At 41.8% G+C, this 19,581-nt stretch overlaps 2 protein-coding genes across 2 annotated transcripts; both read right to left on the minus strand.

Annotated features, from left to right (window-relative positions):
- Positions 1-9,183: 9,183 nt before the first annotated feature.
- Positions 9,184-10,128, minus strand: LOC133055936 (olfactory receptor-like protein DTMT). Its single transcript, XM_061141013.1, has one exon. It carries the CDS (start codon positions 10,126-10,128, stop codon positions 9,184-9,186), a length of 945 nt encoding a protein of 314 aa, XP_060996996.1.
- An 8,481-nt stretch (positions 10,129-18,609) lies between these two features.
- LOC133055601 (olfactory receptor-like protein DTMT) lies at positions 18,610-19,581 on the minus strand. Its single transcript, XM_061140744.1, has one exon. The coding sequence runs from the start codon at positions 19,579-19,581 to the stop codon at positions 18,610-18,612; it is 972 nt and encodes a 323-aa protein (XP_060996727.1).

The following is a 19,581-nucleotide window of genomic DNA, read 5'->3' on the forward strand; positions in this document are numbered from 1 at the left end:
TCTATCATTAGAAATGACTTATTTTCTTCATTTCTCTTTAATACAAAACAATATTCCAACTTTCCTAAAGCATTTTTATCCCTTGGCTTCTGAGACACATAATACATTGGTTTTTCCCATACTTGCCTGGTCAGACATCCTCAATACTCTACTGGCTTCTGTTTTATCTCTATCTTCAACTTGATCGATGTTCCAGGGTTTTTTCCTAAATATTGTTCTCTTATAATTTTATTATACCTTAAGAAAAGGGCTTCCCAGGTGGTGCTAGTGGTAAAGAACCTGCCTGCCAATGCAGAGACAGTGGAGCCTGGAGAGTTACAGTCCAGGGGCTTTCAAAGTTGGACACGATTGAAGAGACTTAGCACGCACGCACCAAGAAAAACTCATCTACTTCAATGGCTTGATTACCATTTAAACTTCAGTTGTAGATGTCTTTATAACTCATAGAAGAAGATACTCAATTGCTTGAGTAATATCTCTCCTTGGATGTATCACAGGTAACTTCAGTTAAACAGATTCCAAAAGAAACACACGCTATCCCTTTGTGCCTCTCCCGATTCCTTCCTCCTCTAAAAATCCATATCCCAGAAAAAGACTTCCAGATTATCCAGATTAAAACATGAGAGTCTTCTTTCATTTCCTCTTTTCTGTTCTCAATACCCCACATCTGTCAACAAGATCTAGAAATTCTTTCTCCTTCATTCACTCCTTATCCACACTGTCACCACCTTAGATCAGCTTGACATCACATCTCATTTATACTATTTGAACCATCTTAAAAAAATGTTATTGGAATATAGTTGATTTACATTGTTGTACTAGTTTCAGATGTACAGCACAGTGAATCAGTTATGTGTGTGTGTGTGTGTCCAACTCTTTGCAACCCCATGGGCTGCAACCTGGCAGACTCCTCTGACCATGGAATTTTCCAAGCAAGAATACTGGAGCGGGTTGCCATTTCCTACTCCTGGGGATCTTCCTGACCCAGGGATCAAACCTGCGTATCTTGCATCCCCTGCACTGGCAGGCAGAATCAGTTCTATCTGTATATACATCCACTCTTTTTTTGATTCTTTTCCCATATAGGCCATTACAGAGTATTGAGTATAGTTCCCTGGGCTTTACAGTAGATTCTTATTAGTTATCTATTTTACATATAGTAGGGTGTATATGTCAATCTCAATATTTGGAACAATCTCTTAATTCATCTCCCCGCTTCCATATTTGAAACACATCAGTATCTTTCATCACAGTAGGCATTTGAGGATGAAGAACAGATAACCATTCTCCATGAAGTCTTTGTGGATTCCCATTGCTCTTAACATAAAGGCAAATTCCCTTCAAAAGGTGACTCAGATTTTTGAGATTAATCCTTTGTCTGTTGCTTCGTTTGCTATTATTTTCTCCCAATCTGAGGGCTGTCTTTTCACCTTGCTTATAGTTTCCTTTGTTGTGCAAAAGCTTTTAAGTTTAATTAACTCCTGCAGCTCAATTCCAGAAAAATAAATGACCCAATCAAAAAATGGGCCAAAGAACTAAACAGATATTTCTCCAAAGAAGACATACAGATGGCTAACAAACACACAAAAAGATGCTCAACATCACTCATTATCAGAGAAATGCAAATCAAAACCACAATGAGGTACCATTACAAGACAGTCAGGATGGCTGCTATCCAAAAGTCTACAAGCAATAAATGCTGGAGAGGGTGTGGAGAAAAGGGTACCCTCTTACACTGTTGGTGGGAATGCAAACTAGTACAGCCGCTATGGAGAACAGTGTGGAGATTCCTTAAAAAACTGGAAATAGAACTGTCATATGACCCAGCAATCCCACTTCTGGGCATACACACCGAGGAAACCAGATCTGAAAGAGACACGTGCACCCCAATGTTCATCGCAGCACTGTTTATAATAGCCAGGACATGGAAGCAACCTAGATGCCCATCAGCAGATGAATGGATAAGGAAGCTGTGGTACATATACACCATGGAATATTACTCAGCCGTTAAAAAGAATTCATTTGAATCAGTCCTAATGAGATGGATGAAACTGGAGCCCCTTATACAGAGTGAAGTAAGCCAGAAAGATAAAGACCAATACAGTATACTAACGCATATATATGGAATTTAGAAAGATGGTAACGATAACCCTATATACAAAACAGAAAAAGAGACACAGATGTACAGAACAGACTTTTGAACTCTGTGGGAGAAGGCGAGGGTGGGATGTTTCCAGACAACAGCATCAAAACATGTATGTTATCAAGGGTGAAACAGATCACCAGCCCAGGCTGGAAGCACGAGACAAATGCTCAGGGCTGGTGCACTGGGAAGATCCAGAGGGATCGGGTGGAGAGGGAGGTGGGAGGGGGGATCGGGATGGGGAATACATGTAAATCCATGGCTGATTCATGTCAATGTATGGCAAAAACCACTACAATATTGTAAAGTAATTAGCCTCCAACTGATAAAAATAAATGGAAAAAAAAAAAAAAGGTGACTCATGACCTGACCTTTGCCTAATTCTGCAGCTTCATCTGGCCCCACAACTGTACTCACATTTCACTCTCCAGCAAAGCTGGACTTAAACACAACAGTCTTGCCCCAGTGCTTTGCATTCACTGTTCCTCTTCCCTAGTGTTCTCTCCCTTCCGCTCCCTCTTCCCATGGCTTCCCATATATTTCATGTCGTTTGCCCTGCAAACCTTCCCTATCTCCCCCAGACCAGAGGAGAATGCACTGCTGTTTCCAAGCGTCCTTCTTGTCCCCACAGCACTCCATGACAATGGGGTTATTTCTATAGAGCTGCCTTCTTCACCGGATTATAATCTCCACGTGGGAAAGGGTCATGTCTGCCTTCACAGCTGCCAGCACCTGGCCCAGTGCCTGGATACAGGTGGTGTTTCATAAATATCCATTAGTTGTGCTTCAGATCGAGACGTGCATTGCTCCAACTTTAAAGCCAGCAAAACTCCTTTTGAGTTAGAATCACTACTCTTACTAACTCCTCCCAAGGCAGAAACTCACTACCCTCAACCATTTAGCACTAAATTTGACCCTGTATTACAAAATGTATGGAGCAATGTTGTCCCCATGGTATTTGTTCTCATACCTCAAACACACGGCATGCTCAGTCCCTTGGTTGTATCCAATTCTTTGTGATCCCATGGACTGTAGCCCACAAGGCTCCTCTGTCCATTGGATTTCCCAGGCAAGAATACTGGAGCAGGTTGCCATTTCCTTCTCCTGGGGAATCTTCCCGACCCAGGGATTGAACCCATATCTCCTGTGTCTCCTGTGGGGCAGGCAGATTCTTTACCACTGAGCTACCTGAGAAGCCCTTCAAACACACTACTATTACACTAATATAGATGATATAGGTAATAGAGATATATGCACATATATGGATAGATATAGATAAAATTCTCTATTGGATCTGTTTCTCTGGAGAAGCCCAACATTCCTCAGTGCACCTCAAGGTAGAGAAAAAGACACCAATTAGAAGTGGGAAGCTCCTTCATTAAAAACATAACTGAATCCAACAGCTGGGATTTCACCCCTTGATGCTGGCTGATCGGCCATGTCAATAGGTTTTACACACGGACATTACATAAAGACATAACACTGGGAAGAAACATTTGGTTTCTCAGAATTTTGTTTCCCTGGCAAATGAGCAGGACCTCATTTGTGCGACTAGGGTTCACATCTGTATTAAGAGTGTGACTAGCGATCACAAACCAGAGACAGGACTTGGGGATGCTGTCACTGATGGTGCCATGAGCCTCTCACCTTCTTCACCCATTAAGTCAGTAGTTCTCAACCAGAACTGCACTTAAGTAAATCTAGAGCAATGCTTCTAAAACTTAATAGCCCTGAAAAATCCCCTGGGAGTGCTAGTAAAACACTGATTTTGATATAGTAGGCCTGCTTCTGCATTTTAATCAGCACTCAGGTAATGCCCATGTTGTAGTTCATGGGCTTCACGGTGAGTAGGAAGAATACATGATGCTTTTAAAAACAAAGATCACTGGACCCCTCAGATAAATATAATCACAGTCTTTGAGAGGAAGTCCATACTGAGTTTTTATAAATCTCCAAGGTGATTCTAAAATAAAACAAGGGTTCAGAAGTATGGCATTAATGCCTACCTTAAGAGTTGTTAGTATACTGAAACTACACAATGTTATAGGAATAAATGATATGGTAAGTAATACATAAGAATGCTATCATTAATAAAAATAGATTAAATGAGTGAACATTAGTAAAAAAAAGTTCTCCAATGTAGTGAAATTTGGGGAAGTAGAGAGGTGGAAAAGAAAAGCATCACCATACTTGAAAAACTCTCCTACTGAACACCATTCAACCTGGAAAATCAAGACCCTCAGGTTGGAAGAACCCTAAATGACTAGCTCATTCACCTTCTGCCCAACTTACCCAGTGTATGAGGGTGACTCCAGGACCCTGACCTGAGATCCTACTCTACTTTATTCACTAAAGCATGTGAGATATCAGCCTCTGTAGTCATCACCTGTGTCTGAAACCTCCTTTGTCACATCTCCCATTCTGTACATCCTTGGGCCTAAGGGGCCTTGGATCCCAGAGGAGTCTGGATCCTGGAGGAACTCATTAAAGTCAAAGTAATTACCCAAGGCATCTCTAGGGCACCACCTCCCATGGTGGTTCAGATGGTAAAGAATCTGCCTGCAATGCAGTAGACACACGTACAATCCCTGGAGAAGGGAATGGCAGTGCACTCCAGTATTCTTGCCTGGAAAAATCCCATGGACAGAGGAACCTGGTGGGCTACCATCCGTGGGGTCACAATGAGTCAGACACAACTTAGCAACTAACACTTTCACTTTCTCTAGGACAAATGCTCTCAGGGTTGTGGAGCAGCGACTAATTACAATCACTGATCACACCTGACTATTCTTTGGGGGAAGGTGAAGATGGAGAGAAGCTCATACATGAAAGCTTAATCACTGCCTGTTTAGGGAATGGACATGGGACACTTGTGGTTGGAGCCTACACTTTGGGAGGTAAAAAAGGATGGTTCGTGAAGTCATAAAACAAGCAGAAACCCTACTGTGAGTATCCTAAAATATCTGAGGGGTGTAGCAGATTGTTTTCTGTGGGCAACAAGAAGCCATCAGTGATTAGGGCAAAGTGTCAAAAAAGATGCATATTTTTGAAAGATTCTCAAGGTGGCAGAATCTCTCAATGCAACACCATTTCCCAAGAATCAGCTGCAGCTAACAATAAGTAGATATCTCTGACACACCTATATGCAGATAAATAGAAAGTACTAGAATAAGAAAACAGATAAACTCTCCCTGGCCATGTTCAGTTCTTTCTCAAGCCAAGACATAAAAGAAAATCCAGTTTGAATCCTGTTGAGGTACTTCTGCCTTCTTGCCTCTGTGAGAAAACATTAATGGCACCTGCAAACACCATCATCTCTGCAAGTGTGTGCATGGTCAGTCGCTCAGTCATGTCTGACACTTTGTGACCCCATGAACTATAGTCCACCAGCCTCCTCTGTCTATGGAATCTTCCAGGCAAGAATACTGGAGTGAGTTGCCATTTCCTACTCTAAGGGATCTTTCTGACCCAGGGATTGAACCCACATCTCCTACATTGGCAGGTGGTTTCTTTATCATTGCACCACCAGTATAGCCCACCATCATCTCTAATACTCCCAAAATGTGTCAGAATATCTCCTAGTTTCCAGCTCTTCCTTATGCACCTGTTAACTATGGCCGCAAAGCCATAACACCTCTTTCACTACCCATTCACAGCTGTATGGGGTTCTCACATGATCACATAATGCAAATCTTCATTCCTAGTGAATCAGCATCTTCACTGGTCTTGCCTTATCGACTTGTTATAGTTTTATTGATATTTATTTTTAAATAGAAAATACTAAGTGGCACTCAGAGAATTCCCTAGAATTGCAAACATGGTCCTCTCTGACCCAGTTGTGTGGAGATACCCAGTTTTCCCTTTTTAATCTATAGCACTAACCCAGGCTCTGGTAATGTTAATCTTTGCATATGGGTTCACATAAGTGACTTCCCTGGTGGCTCAGACGGTAAAGCATCTGCCTACAAGGAGGGAGACCTGAGTTCGATCTCTGGGTCAGGAAGATCCCCTGGAGAAGGAAATAGCAACCCACTCCAGTACTCTAGCCTGGAAAATCCCATTGATGGAGGAGCCTGGAAGACTGCAGTCCACGGGGTTGCAAAGAGTCAGACATGACTGAACGACTTCACTTTCTTTCTTTCACATAAGGACCACAAAGTGTCCAGGTGATTTGCTCAACTTCCAATTCAAGGAAACCACTGTTATATCCCTTGGTAGAAGCACTCCTCCCTTGAGACCTATGAGACACTTCTTATGCATCTTTTCAACTCTCTCAGCTTCATCTCCTGTTCCACCATGGCTTAGTAACCAGCTCTGCAGTGGCTTCAGCAAGCTTTAGTAGTGCAACCTCATGGCACCTCACCTCCATTCTGTTCCATATGGTTCAAGCTTCCTGCTCTGAGGCTTCTCTGACTCCATGAAACACAGTGTCATGGGAAACCGTCTCAGTATTCATACTAATATTTAGGCAAATAATCCATCAAGAGTGAATTATTTTTGTTAACATGAGGTGTGGATTGAAGTTTGTTTTTTTCACGTGGAAATCCAAGTTCTCCAGCGTCATTGGTCAACAAGACTATTTTCTACTGAATTGTCTTTGCACATTTGTCAGTGATCAATGGATGATACATGATTGAATCTAGTTTTTGGATTCTATAAGTTATTCTATACTCTCTATATTGATCCATATTTCTCTAAAGCCACCATTTTTAATCTTTTAGCTATAGTAAATTTACTTTTTTAGTTTCTTTGCCTTTACATGTGTATTTTGTAATTGTATTGTCAATTTATACTACCAAAAAATCCTCTGGAATTTAACTGAAATGTGTTGAATCTCTAGATCGGTTTCAGAAGAGTCATCTTAACAATGTCGAGTCTTTCATTCCATGAACATGTTGTATCTATCAGTTTCTTTAGTTCTCAATGAGTTCTTACTCAGAGTTTTGTGATTTCAAGATATAGACCTTGTATATATTGTGTATGATTTATATCCAAGCATTTAAAGTTCTGGTGCTATTATACTAATAAGATGGCGCTTTAAAAATACAGTGAGGAAGGACAGTCTCTTCAATAAATGGCAGTGGGGAACTGGAAATGCAAAAGAATTTAACTCAAATGTGTTAATGCTTGAACTAAGACCTAAAACTAAAAAAACTCTTAGAAGAAACACAGGCAGTAAAGTTTTGACATAGGTCTTGGTGACTATTCTTTGAATATGACACCAAAGACATAAGCAACAAAAACAGAAATAAATGGGAACTACATCATACTAAAAAACTTCCGCATAGCAAAGAAAACCACCAACAAAATGCAAAAGCAACACACCTAATGGGAGCAAATATTTGCAAATCATATAACTGATAAAGGGTTAATATCAACAATATTTTTATAAAACTCATATAACTCAAAGCAAAAAAAAAATTTTCATTAAAAATGGACAGAGGATATGGACGGTTTTGCAAAGAAGACATACAGATGGCCAACAGGCACATGAAAAGATGTTCAACATTGCTAATTATTAGTGACAAGCAAGTCAAACTGCAATGAGATATCACCTCACACCTATCAGATTGGGCTATCATCAAAAAGAACACAAATAAAAAGGTTGGAGAAGATGTGGAGAAAGGGAACCCTTTTACACTGTTGGTGGAATGTAAATTGGTGCAGCCATTGTGGAAAACAGTATGGAGGTTCATCAAAAAATAAAAATAGAACTGCCATATGACCCAGCAATTCCACTCCTGGATATATATCTGGGAAAAAAACAAAAATACTAATTCAAAAAGATACATGCACCCCAGATTCATAGCAGCACTGTTTACAATAGTCATGATGTGAAAGAAACACAAATGTCCATCAACAGATAAATGACTAAAGAAGCTATGACTATATATGCAATGGAACATTATTCAGCCATCAAAAAGAACAAAATTCTGCCATATGCAACAATGTGGATGGACCTAAAGAATGTTATGCCTATTGAAATAAGTCAGACAAAGACCAATACTATATAATGTCACTTACATGTGAAATTCAATATATATACAAAACAGAAACAGACTCACAGATATGGACAACAAACTAGTGGGATATTGATCTGCACTTTTCATATAATGTTCATCTGGTGTAACTATCAGGGCCATTGTGACAATTCTCCAAAAAAAAAAGAACTACCACATGATCCAGAAATACCAATTCTGGGTGTATACCCAAAGGAAATGACATGAGGAATATGAAGAGATACCCACTCTTTAGCATTCACGCCAACAATATTCACAATAGCCAAGATATGGAAACAATTCAAATGTCTATTAACCAATAAATGGATAGAGAGAATGTGGTATATGCATATAATGGAATATCACTCAGTCTTTAAAAAAAGAAATATTCGAACTGGCTGACTATGTGGATGAACCTACAGGACATGGCACTAAGAGAAATAACCCACCAAAAGAAGGACGAACACTGAATGATTCCATTTTAGATGTGAGTTATCAAAGTAGTTATATTCATTGAAGAGAGAACAGAATGGCAGTTGTCAAGAGCTAGAATGAGGAGAAAATGGAAAGCTGATTTTTTATGGGTATGAAATTTCTGTTATATAAAATGAGTAAGTAGTAAAATATAAGATAGCACCTACAGTTAACAATATGGTGTTGTACATGCTAAAACACATTCAGAGGAGAGAAGTCATGCTCAATAAAAAGTGTATTAATTTTATCAGTAAATTAAACATTGGAAGCAGTTTAAAAAAGGGGGGGTTGACACAAAGATTAACTGGGAGTTTAAAAAGAATTCTTCTTAGGGTCACCTGAAGAGAAAGAAAGAGGACGACTTGTAGGTCACACACATCCCCTTTCCGAGTCCAACTACAAACCTCCACTTTATCTCTTTTACTTATTGGACAATATCTTATTATGAAATTGTAACAAAAAGATCATTGAAAAAAGTCAGGGTTAATATCCCAATATTAATATCAACACATCTACTGGACAAAATTATGTAGACATTTACCATCATAAATTTTACCAACTTCACCATCATAGAAAGAAGTGAAATTTCTTTTTACAAAAGACTCTTCTCAGAGCTCCCTTCATGTCTCTGTTCCTCAGGCTGTAGATGAAGGGGTTCAGCATGGGGGCCACCACAGTGTACATCATAGACATGACAGTCTCCTTAACAGTAGAATGATTAGCTGATGGGCATAAGTAGAGACCAATGATTGTCCCATAAAACAGGGACACCACAGTGAGGTGGGAGCCACAGGTGGAGAAGGCTTTGCAGATGCCCTTGACAGAAGGGACCTTAAGGATAGAGAAAATAATTCGTGCATAAGACATGATGATGAGTAGGAATGGGATGACGATAATGAGTCCTCCAACGACAAATATCACCAGCTCATTAATTTGAGTGTCAGAGCAGGACAGCTTCAGCAGAGCAGACATGTCACAGAAAAAGTGGGGGATCACATTGTCTGCACAAAAACACAGTCTGGCCATGAGCAAGGTGTATAACATGGCAGGGACCGTGGTCAGCACCCAGGACAGCACCACCAGGAAGGAACAGAGCCTGGGGCTCATGATGGTGGTGTAGTGCAGGGGGAAGCAGATGGCCACGTAGCGGTCATAGGCCATGGCCACAAGGAGGAAGTCCTCCAGGTCTGCAAAGAACAGGAAGAAGTACATTTGTGTCAGGCAGCCAGCATAAGAGATGGACAGTTCTTGGCTCTGCATGTCCTGAAGCAATTTGGGCATTGTGACAGAGGAGAAGCAGAGGTCAGAGAAAGACAGGTTACTGAGAAACAAATACATGGGTGTGTGGAGGTAGGGGTCCAGGCAAATAAGGATGATGATGAGAAGGTTCCCCAGGATGGTGGTAACGTACATGGCCAGGAACAGGGTGTAGAACAGGTTTCGATGCTCTGACTCGATGGGTAGTCCCAGCAGAAGGAACTCTGAGACAACATTTTGATTCCTTCCTGTCATGCTCTGTCTCCAGTACCTTTAGGAAGAAATAACAATGCCCATGAAAACTTAAATTTCAAAAAGAACATATTTCTGTGATATATGGGCTACTAGATGCTTTGCAAAAATACTTTTTATCATTCTCATCACAATAATTACAATTTTTACAGGATTCCAGCTTTCTATAATGAGAATCTCCATGATTGAAAATGATTTATTTTCTTCACATTGCTTTAAAATGTAGCAATATTCCAGATTTTTAAAAGCACACTCTTATCCTCTAGATCCTGAGACACACAATGTATAGGTTTTTCTTCATACCCCCACTAACTGTAACTGGCCTCTATTTTGTCAATGTCTTCAAGATGATTGATGCTCCAGGACTTTTCTTTTTTACCTTTTCCTTTTTTAGGGAAAAGGTAAACTACCTGTAATTCTATATATACCATGAAGAAAAACTCATCTACTCCAATGACTTTGATGATTATTTGAGCTTTAGTTGTGAATGTCTCTTTAAACTATGAAAGAAGATACTCAGTTGCCTAACTGTTATCTTCCCTTGGACATTACACCCTCATCTTCAGCAAAGAAACACATGATATCTCCTTAAGTCGCTCAGTCATGTCCAACTCTTTGCGACCCCATGAACTGCAATCTACCAGACTCCTTCGTCCATGGGATTTTCTAGGCAAGAGTACTGGAGTGGGCTGCCATTTCCTTCTCCAGAGGATCTTCCCAACCCAGGGATTGAACCTGGTTCTCCTGCACTGCAGACAGACGCTTTACCATCTGAGCTACCAGGGAAACCCTTGCCCCACCTCCAATGTCTCCTTCCCACTACCTCAATTCCCTTCTCCTTTAGCTTCTCATGTTTCAGTAAAAGGGAATCCAGGTACGAAAGTTTTCTTTCGTTCCCTCCTTTGGTCATCATCAGCTTCCTGTGGGCATGTCCTACAGATCCCACCACTTGATTCTCCTACCCTTTCAGATAATCCCATTAGCCACTCTCAATACCCTTGATCTGGCTGACATCATGTCCTTTCTCTACCATTGGAATTGCCTCTTAACTCGTCACCCTGCTTCCATGATTCAACCTTTCTCCATCCTTTGATCACACTGTTTATAGCTTTCTTCCCTACAGAATGGTAAACTACCCGTAGGACAGGCCATGTCTGCCATCATGACTATAGCAGTGCTCGCAGCTGGTAGAGTGTCTGGACGTAGTTGGTGTATCATAACACTCATTGTGCTTCCAGCTGAAACATGCATTCTTCCAACTTGGAAGAGAGCCAGCTCCTTCTAAATTAGGAGTTTGCTGTCTGCTACGACTGAATCCTCCCAGAACAAGAAGTACTAGGCTCACCTACTAGTGCTAGAAATTTGGCAAAATTTACCACTGTATTACTGATTTTATGGATGTAATTTGTCCCCATGGAAAATGTCTCCACACCAGATACACTATTTTTTTTCACCATTACAGAGGATATAAATAGAGATATTCATCTACACAGATAAAATAAATGTAGGTATAGATGTACTCTCCAACTGGTTCATTTTCTTTCAAGAATCCTGATTAATCCACCGCAGCATGCCAAAAGGTGGCAAAAAAAAAAGCAAAGGAGAAGCATCACTAGATGTGGGAAGCTCCTTCATGAAAGACGTAACTGAATCCAACATCTGAGATTTCACTCCCTGATGCAGGTTGATCCAGCCAAGTCAACAGGATTTACACATGGATATAGGCACTGGCATCACAGTGGGATGTTGTCACTGATGATGCCATGACCCTCTCACAATCTACACCCGTTAAGTCACTAGTTCTCAGCCTGGACTTCACATAAGGCAACATGGTGCAGTGATTCTAAAATTTGATAATCCATGAAAGTCTCCTGGGAGTTCCGGTAAACTTTGGTTTTGATATAGTAACTCTGTGCCTGCATTTTTTTGCTAAGTACTAGTAACTTTTTTATGTCATAACGCTTCTGCAATTTAATCAGCATCCAGTTAATGCCCATGCCACAGTCCATGGACTACCCAGTGGGTAGCAAGGATATCTGACACATTTTAAAAATAAAGATTACTGAAGCCCTCAGATATATTTAACCACACTTTTTTATTGGAATACCGTTGCTTAAGTCCATGGCATTGTGAGGAGTCTGACACAACTTGGTGGCTGAACAATAACACAAGTGCTTCACAATATTGTGTCAGTTTCTGCTAAGCAACATCCATACAAAATTATTTAAAGCTCCAAAGTGAGTCTAATATAAAATAAGCATTCAGAACTATGATATTAATGCCTAGAATGAGCTGTCGGTATGCTGAAATTATTCAATATCATGGGAATAAACAATACGTTGAGTAATACACAAGAATGTTATCATTAATGGAAGCAGATTATAACTGGTGGAATATCAATAAACATTTCTGAAACACAGTAAAATTTAGGAGGGAGAGAGGTGGAAAAGAGGAGCATTACTATACCTGAAAATCTCTCCTGCAGAACATCATACAATCTGGGAAACCAAGATCCTCAAGTTGAAGGTTTCTAAGGGATTAGCTCATTCACCCTCTGCCTAACTTACCCAGTGTGTGAGGGTGACTCCAGGACCATGACCTGAGATCCCATTCCCCTTTATTCACTAAAGTATGAAAAATATCACCCTCTGTAGTCATCACCTGTGTCTGAAAACTCCCTTCTCTATCTCCCATTCTGCACATCCTCGGGCCTAAGGGGCCTTGGATCTCAGAGGAGTCTGGGTCCTGGAGGGGTTTATTAAAGACAAAGCAATTGTCCAGGACCTCTCTAGCACAAATGCTCTCAGGGTCCAAGAGAAGTGACTGATTACAATCACCGATCACACCTGACTATACTTTGAGGGAAATTGAGGATGCAGAACTCATGCAGGAAAGCTTAAACGCTGCCTCCTTTGGAGGCCTTTGTGGTTGGAGCCCACAGGTGGAAAGTAAAAGAGGATGGTTGGTGAATACTCTAAATACTGTGAATTCACATACTGTGAATATCCTAAAAAATCTGAGGAGTGTCACAGACTCTTTTCTGTGGTCAACAAGAAGCCTTCAGTGGCTTGAGTAAAGTGTCAAGAAAGAGACACCTTTTTTTTTTGCTTTTTGGGCCATGTTGGGCAGCATGTGGGATCTTCGTCCCTTGACCAGAGATCAAGCCCGTGCCCTGTGATGTGGAAGCAAAGAGTCTTAAACACGGGAACACCAGGAAAGTCCCCAAGACACATATTTTGGAAAGATTCTAAGAGTAGCAACATCTCTCAGTAAAACACCATTTCCCATAAACCACCTGGCGCTAACAAGGAGTCGATATCTATGACACAACTGTATGCAGATATATAGAAAGTACAAGATTAAGAGAAAAGAGAAACTCTCCCTGATCATATTCCATTCTTCCTCAAGCCAAGATAGAAGAAAAAACTCAGTTTGAATCCCACTGAAATACTTCTGCCTTCTTACCTCTGTGGGAAAACATTACTGACACCTGCCACTTCCATTGTCTCTCAGTTCAGTTCAGTTCAGTCGCTCAGTCGTGTCTGACTCTTTGCTACCCCATGAATCACAGCACGCCAGGACTCCCTGTCCATCACCAACTCCCAGAGTTTACTCAAACTCATGCCCATCAAGTCAGTGATGCCATCCAGCTATCTCATCCTCTGTCATCCCCTTCTCTTCCTGCCCCCAATCCCTCCCAGCATCAGGGTCTTTTCCAATGAGTCAACTCTTCACATGAGGTGGCCAAAATATTGGAGTTTCAGCTTCAGCATCAGTCCTTCCAATGAATACCCAGGACTGATCTCCTTTAGGATGGACTAGTTGGATCTCCTTGCAGTCCAAGGGACTCTCAAGAGTCTTCTCCAACACCACAGTTCAAAAGCATCAATTCTTCTGCGCTCAGCTTTCTTGACAGTCCAACTCTCACATCCATACATGATCACTGGACAAACCATAGCCTTAACTAGATGGACTTTTGTTGGCAAAGTAATGTCTCTGCTTTTTAATATGCTGTCTAGGTTGATCATAACTTTCCTTCCAAGAGTAAGCGTCTTTTAATTTCATGTCTGCAATCACCATGTGCAGTGATTTTGGAGCCCCAAACCTAAAGTCTGACATTGTTTCCACTGTTCCCCCATCTATTTGCCATGAGGTGATGGGACCAGATGCCATGATCTTAGTTTTCTGAATGTTGAGCTTTAAGCCAACCTTTTCACTCTCCTCTTTCACTTTCATCAAGAGGCTCTTTAATTCTTCTTCACTTTCTGCCATAAGGGTGGTGTCATCTGCATATCTGAGGTTATTGATATTTCTCCCAGCAATCTTGATTCCAGCTTGTGCTTCTTCCAGCCCAGTGTTTCTCATGATGTACTCTGTATAGAAGTTAAATAAGCATGGTGACAATATACAGCCTTGACATACTCCTTTTCCTATTTGGAACCAGTCTGTTGTTCCATGTCCGGTTCTAACTGTTGCTTCCAGACCTGCATACAGGTTTCTCAAGAGGCAGGTCAGGTGGTCTGGTATTCCCATCTCTTTCAGAATTTTCCACAGTTTATTGTGATCCACACGGTCAAAGGCTTGGGCATAGTCAATAAAGCAGAAGTAGATGTTTTTCTGGAACTCTTGCTTTTTCGATGATCCAGCAAATGTTGGCAATTTGATCTCTGGTTCCTCTGCCTTTTCTAAAACCAGTTTGTACATCTGGAAGTTCATGGTTCACATATTGCTGAAGCCTGGCTTGGAGAATTTTGAGCATTACTTTACTAGTGTGTGAGATGAGTGCAATTGTATGGTAGTTTGAGCATTCTTTGGGATTTCCTTTCTTTGGGATTGGAATCAAAACAGACCTTTTCCAGTCCTGTGGCCACTGCTGAGTAGTCCAAATTTGCTGGCATATTGAGTGCAGCACTTTCACAGCATCATCTTTCAGGATTTGAAATAGCTCAACTGGAATTCCATCACCTCCACTAGCTTTGTTCGTAGTGATGTTTTCTAAGGCCCACTTGACTTCACATTCCAGGATGTCTGGCTTGAGGTGAGTGATCACACCATCGTGATTATCTGGGTCATGAAGATCTTTTTTGTACAGTTCTTCTGTGTATTCTTGCCACCTCTTCTTAATATCTTTTGCTTCTGTTAGGTCCATACCATTTCTATCCTTTATCGAGCCCATCTTTGCATGAAATGTTCCCTTGGTATCTCTAATTTTCTTGAAGAGATCTCTAGTCTTTCCCATTCAATGTTTTCCTCTATTTCTTTGCCTTGATTGCTGAGGAAGGCTTTATTATCTCTCCTTGCTATTCTTTGGAACTCTGCATTCAGATGGGTATATCTTGTCTTTTCTCCTTTGCCTTTAGCTTCTCTTCTATTCACAGGTATTTGTAAGGCCTTCTCAGACAACCATTTTGCCTTTTTGCATTTCTGTTCATTGGGGATGATCTTGATCCCTGCCTCCTGTACAATATCATGAACCTCCATCCATAGTTCTTCAGGCGCTCTGTCTATCAGATCTAATCCTTTAAATCTATTTCTCACTTCCACTGTATAATCGTAAGGGATTTGATTTGGGTCATACCTGAATGGTCTAGTGGTTTTCCCTACTTTCTTCAATTGAAGTCTGAATTTGGCAATAAGGAGTTCATGATCTGAGCCACAGTCAGCTCCCGGTCTTGTTTTTTGCTGATGGTATAGAGCTTCTCCATCTTTGGCTGCAAAGAATGTAATCAATCTGATTTTGGTGTTGACCATCTGATGATGTCCATGTGTAGAGACTTCTCTTGTGTTGTTGGAAGAGGGTGTTTGCTATGACCAGTGTGTTTTCTTGACAAAACTCTATTAGCTTTTGCCCTGCTTCATTCTGTACTCCAAGGCCAAATTTGCCTGTTACTCCAGGTGTTTCCTGACTCCCTACTTTTGCATCCCAGTCCCCTATAAAGAAAAGGACATCTTTTTTGGGGGTTAGTTCTAAAAGGTCTTGTAGGTCTTCATAGAACCATCCAACTTCAGCTTCTTCAGCATTACTGGTTGGGGCATAGACTTGGATTACCATGATATTGAATGGTCTGCCTTGGAAATGAACAGAGACCATTCTGTCATTTTTGAGATTGTAGCCAAGTACTGCATTTCGGACTCTTTTGTTGACCATGATGGCTACTCCATTTCTTCTAAGGGATTTCTGCTCACAGGAGTAGATATAATGGTCATCTGAGTTAAATTCACCCATTCTGGTCCAGTTTAGTTCGCTGATTCCTAGAATGTTGACATTCAGTCTTGCCATCTCCTGTTTGACCACTTCCAATTTGCCTTGATTCGTGGACCTAACATTCCAGGTTCCTATGCAATATTGCTCTTTATAGCATCAGACCTTGCTCCTATCACCAGTCACATCCACAGATGGGTGTTGTTTTTATTTTGGCTCCATCCCTTCATTCTTTCTGGAGTTATTTCTCCACTGATCTCCAGTAGCATATTGGGCACCTACCGACCTGGGGAGTTCCTCTTTCAGTATCCTATCGTTTTGCCTTTTCATACTGTTCATGGGGTTCTCAAGGCAGGAATACTGAAGAGGTTTGCCATTCCCTTCTCCAGTGGACCACATTCTGTCAGACCTCTCCACCATGACCTGTCTTGGGTGGCCCTACATGGCATGGCTCATAATTTCATTGAGTTAGACATGACTGTGGTCCTGTGCTCAGATTGGTTGGTTTTCTGTGATTATGGTTTCACTGTGTCTGCCCTCTGATGCCTTCTCGCAACACCTACCTTCTTACTTGGGTTTCTCTTACCTTGGACGTGGGGTATCTCTTCACGGCTGCTCCAGCAAAGTGCAACTGCCGCTCCTTAGAGGAGCTACTCCACTTTCAAAGTCAGGAGGGGCGGCCGTGAGGAGCTACCCCTCGTCCATTGTCTCTAATACACCCCAAATGTGTCAGAACACCACCTAGTCTCCAGCTCTTCCTTACGCTGCAGTCATCTATGGCCACAAAGCCATAACTGGCTTTTTTTGACTGTGCTCTGTCATCGCTGCTGTGTGTGGGCTTTTCTATAGTTGCGGTGAATGGGGGCTCCTCTGTAGTGGTGGTGCATTCTCTTCTCATTGTGGTGGCCTCTCTTGTTTCAAAGCCCAGGCTCTTGGCTCACAAGCTTGAGTTGTGGCACATGGGCATGACAGAGGTGCCTGGTGAGCTAAAGGCCATGGGGTCCCTGCAGAGCCAGACATGACTTGGCAACTAAACAACAACAAAGACAAATGAAACTATTGTAGCAAAGGAGATAGAAAGCTCACTTGAGGGTCAGGGCAGGTCAAGAAGACATTGGAGACATGAAAATAAATCAGAGGGGACAAGGTTAATGGCAGAATAATGGAAACCTTTTCTCATGAAGAGATAAGTAAATATCGATATTCAGCGATGAAAAGTCTAGTTTAGCACAGGTGAGCAGGGGAGAGAGAATTTTGAATTTTAAAGTATTTCCCTCGAGGACAGAGTATTATTTAAAGCATGGTCTCAGTCATTTTTTACAAAAAAAAAAAAAAAAGATAAATTTCTCTACCTCTGTATATGGAAGACCTGGGTTCTAAGTGGCCTTTCTAGGAGCAAAGCAGGGCCTAGATGATGGCCTCACACAACTGGAAGGGCCAGCTTCAGGAAGGGACCACTAGCCCAAGAATTTGCTGCCATAGCAACACGCAGTGGAGCAAGGAGGCAGCGCAACCCAAATTGATGTGATTTTACAAGCGATCACAGCTATGCTATTTCTTTAGTCTCCTCCATATTTTCAGGGCTTCCCTGGTGGCTCAGATGGTAAAGAATCCCCCTGCAGTGCAGGAGATACAAGAGATCCAGGTTCGATCCCTGGGTGAAAAAGACCTCCTGGAGGAAGAAATAGCAACCCACTCCAGTATTCTTACCTGGTAATTCCTGGGCAGAGGCGCCTGCTGGCTACAGTCCATGGGGTTGCAAAGAGTTGGACACATCTGAGCAACTAACACTTTCCTCACTTCTGTACTGTCAAATGGGACTTCGGGGGTTGTCTGGTTCAGTAAATATCAGTAGGCTGCTGTGGGCCCGGGTTCTGTAGTTTCAATGTCTTCATTCATGGAATGTCTGTCCAAGGTGGTGAGGTCAAGGGCAGAAGGGTTAGGGTGTCTCCACAGTAAATGAGTAAATGCTCAGTAAACAATAGAGTTTATTTTATCAGTAAATAAAACACTGGAAACAGAAAAGAAAAAAATGGGAGGGATACAAAAATTAATTGGAAATTTAAAAATGAGGCTTCTTAGAGTAACCTGGAGAGAAAACTGAGCAAGATTCTGCTAGTAGATCACTGACATCCCCTTTCTAAGTCCTACTACATACCTCCACCATATCTCTTTTACTTACTGGGCAATATCTTACTATGGAATTTTAACAAAAAGATCATTGAAAAAAGAAGTCTGGGTTAATATCCCCGTATTACGACCAATATACCAACCACATAAAACTATGCAAACATCCCAACTTGACCATCACAAAGAAAAGGGAACTTTTTTTTTTTACAAAAGACTCTCCCCAGAGCTCCCTTCATGTCTCTGTTCCTCAGGCTGTAGATGAAGGGGTTCAACATGGGGGTCACCACAGCGTACATCATAGCCATCACAGTCTCCTTAACAGTAGAATTACTAGCTGATGGGCATAAGTAGAGACCAATAACTGTCCCGTAAAACAGGGACACCACAGTGAGGTGGGAGCCACAGGTGGAGAAGGCCTTGCAGATACCCCTCGCAGAAGGGACCTTGAGGATGGAGGACACGATTCGAGCGTAGGACATGATGATGAGTAGAAAAGGGATCACAAGAACGAGCCCTCCCATGATAAATATCACCAGCTCATTAACTCGAGTGTCAGAGCAGGACAGCTTCAGCAGAGCAGACATGTCACAGAAAAAGTGGGGGATCACATTGTCTGCACAAAAGTGCAGCCTGGCCATGAGCAGGGTGTGCAACATGGCATGAAACATGGTCAGTATCCAGGACAGCACCACCAGGAAGAGACAGAGCCTGGGGCTCATGACGGTGGTGTAGTGCAGGGGGAAGCAGATGGCCACGTAGCGGTCATAGGCCATGGCCACAAGGAGGAAGTCCTCCAGGTCTCCAAAGAACAGGAAGAAGTACATTTGTGTCAGGCAGCCAGGATAAGAGATGGACGGGTCTTGGCTCTGCATGTCCTGTAGCAATTTGGGCATTGTGACAGAGGAGAAGCAGAGGTCAGAGAAAGACAGGTTACTGAGAAACAAATACATGGGTGTGTGAAGGTGGGGGTCCAGGCAAATGAGGACGATGATGAGAAGGTTCCCCAGGACGGTGGTAACGTACATGGCCAGGAACAGGACATAGAACAGGTTTCGATGCTCTGACTCAATGGGCAGTCCCAGCAGGAGGAACTCTGAGACAATAGTTTGATTCCTTCCTGTCAT

Source organism: Dama dama, chromosome 5, assembly GCF_033118175.1.
Source record: "Dama dama isolate Ldn47 chromosome 5, ASM3311817v1, whole genome shotgun sequence".
Classification (NCBI taxonomy): Eukaryota; Metazoa; Chordata; class Mammalia; order Artiodactyla; family Cervidae; genus Dama; species Dama dama.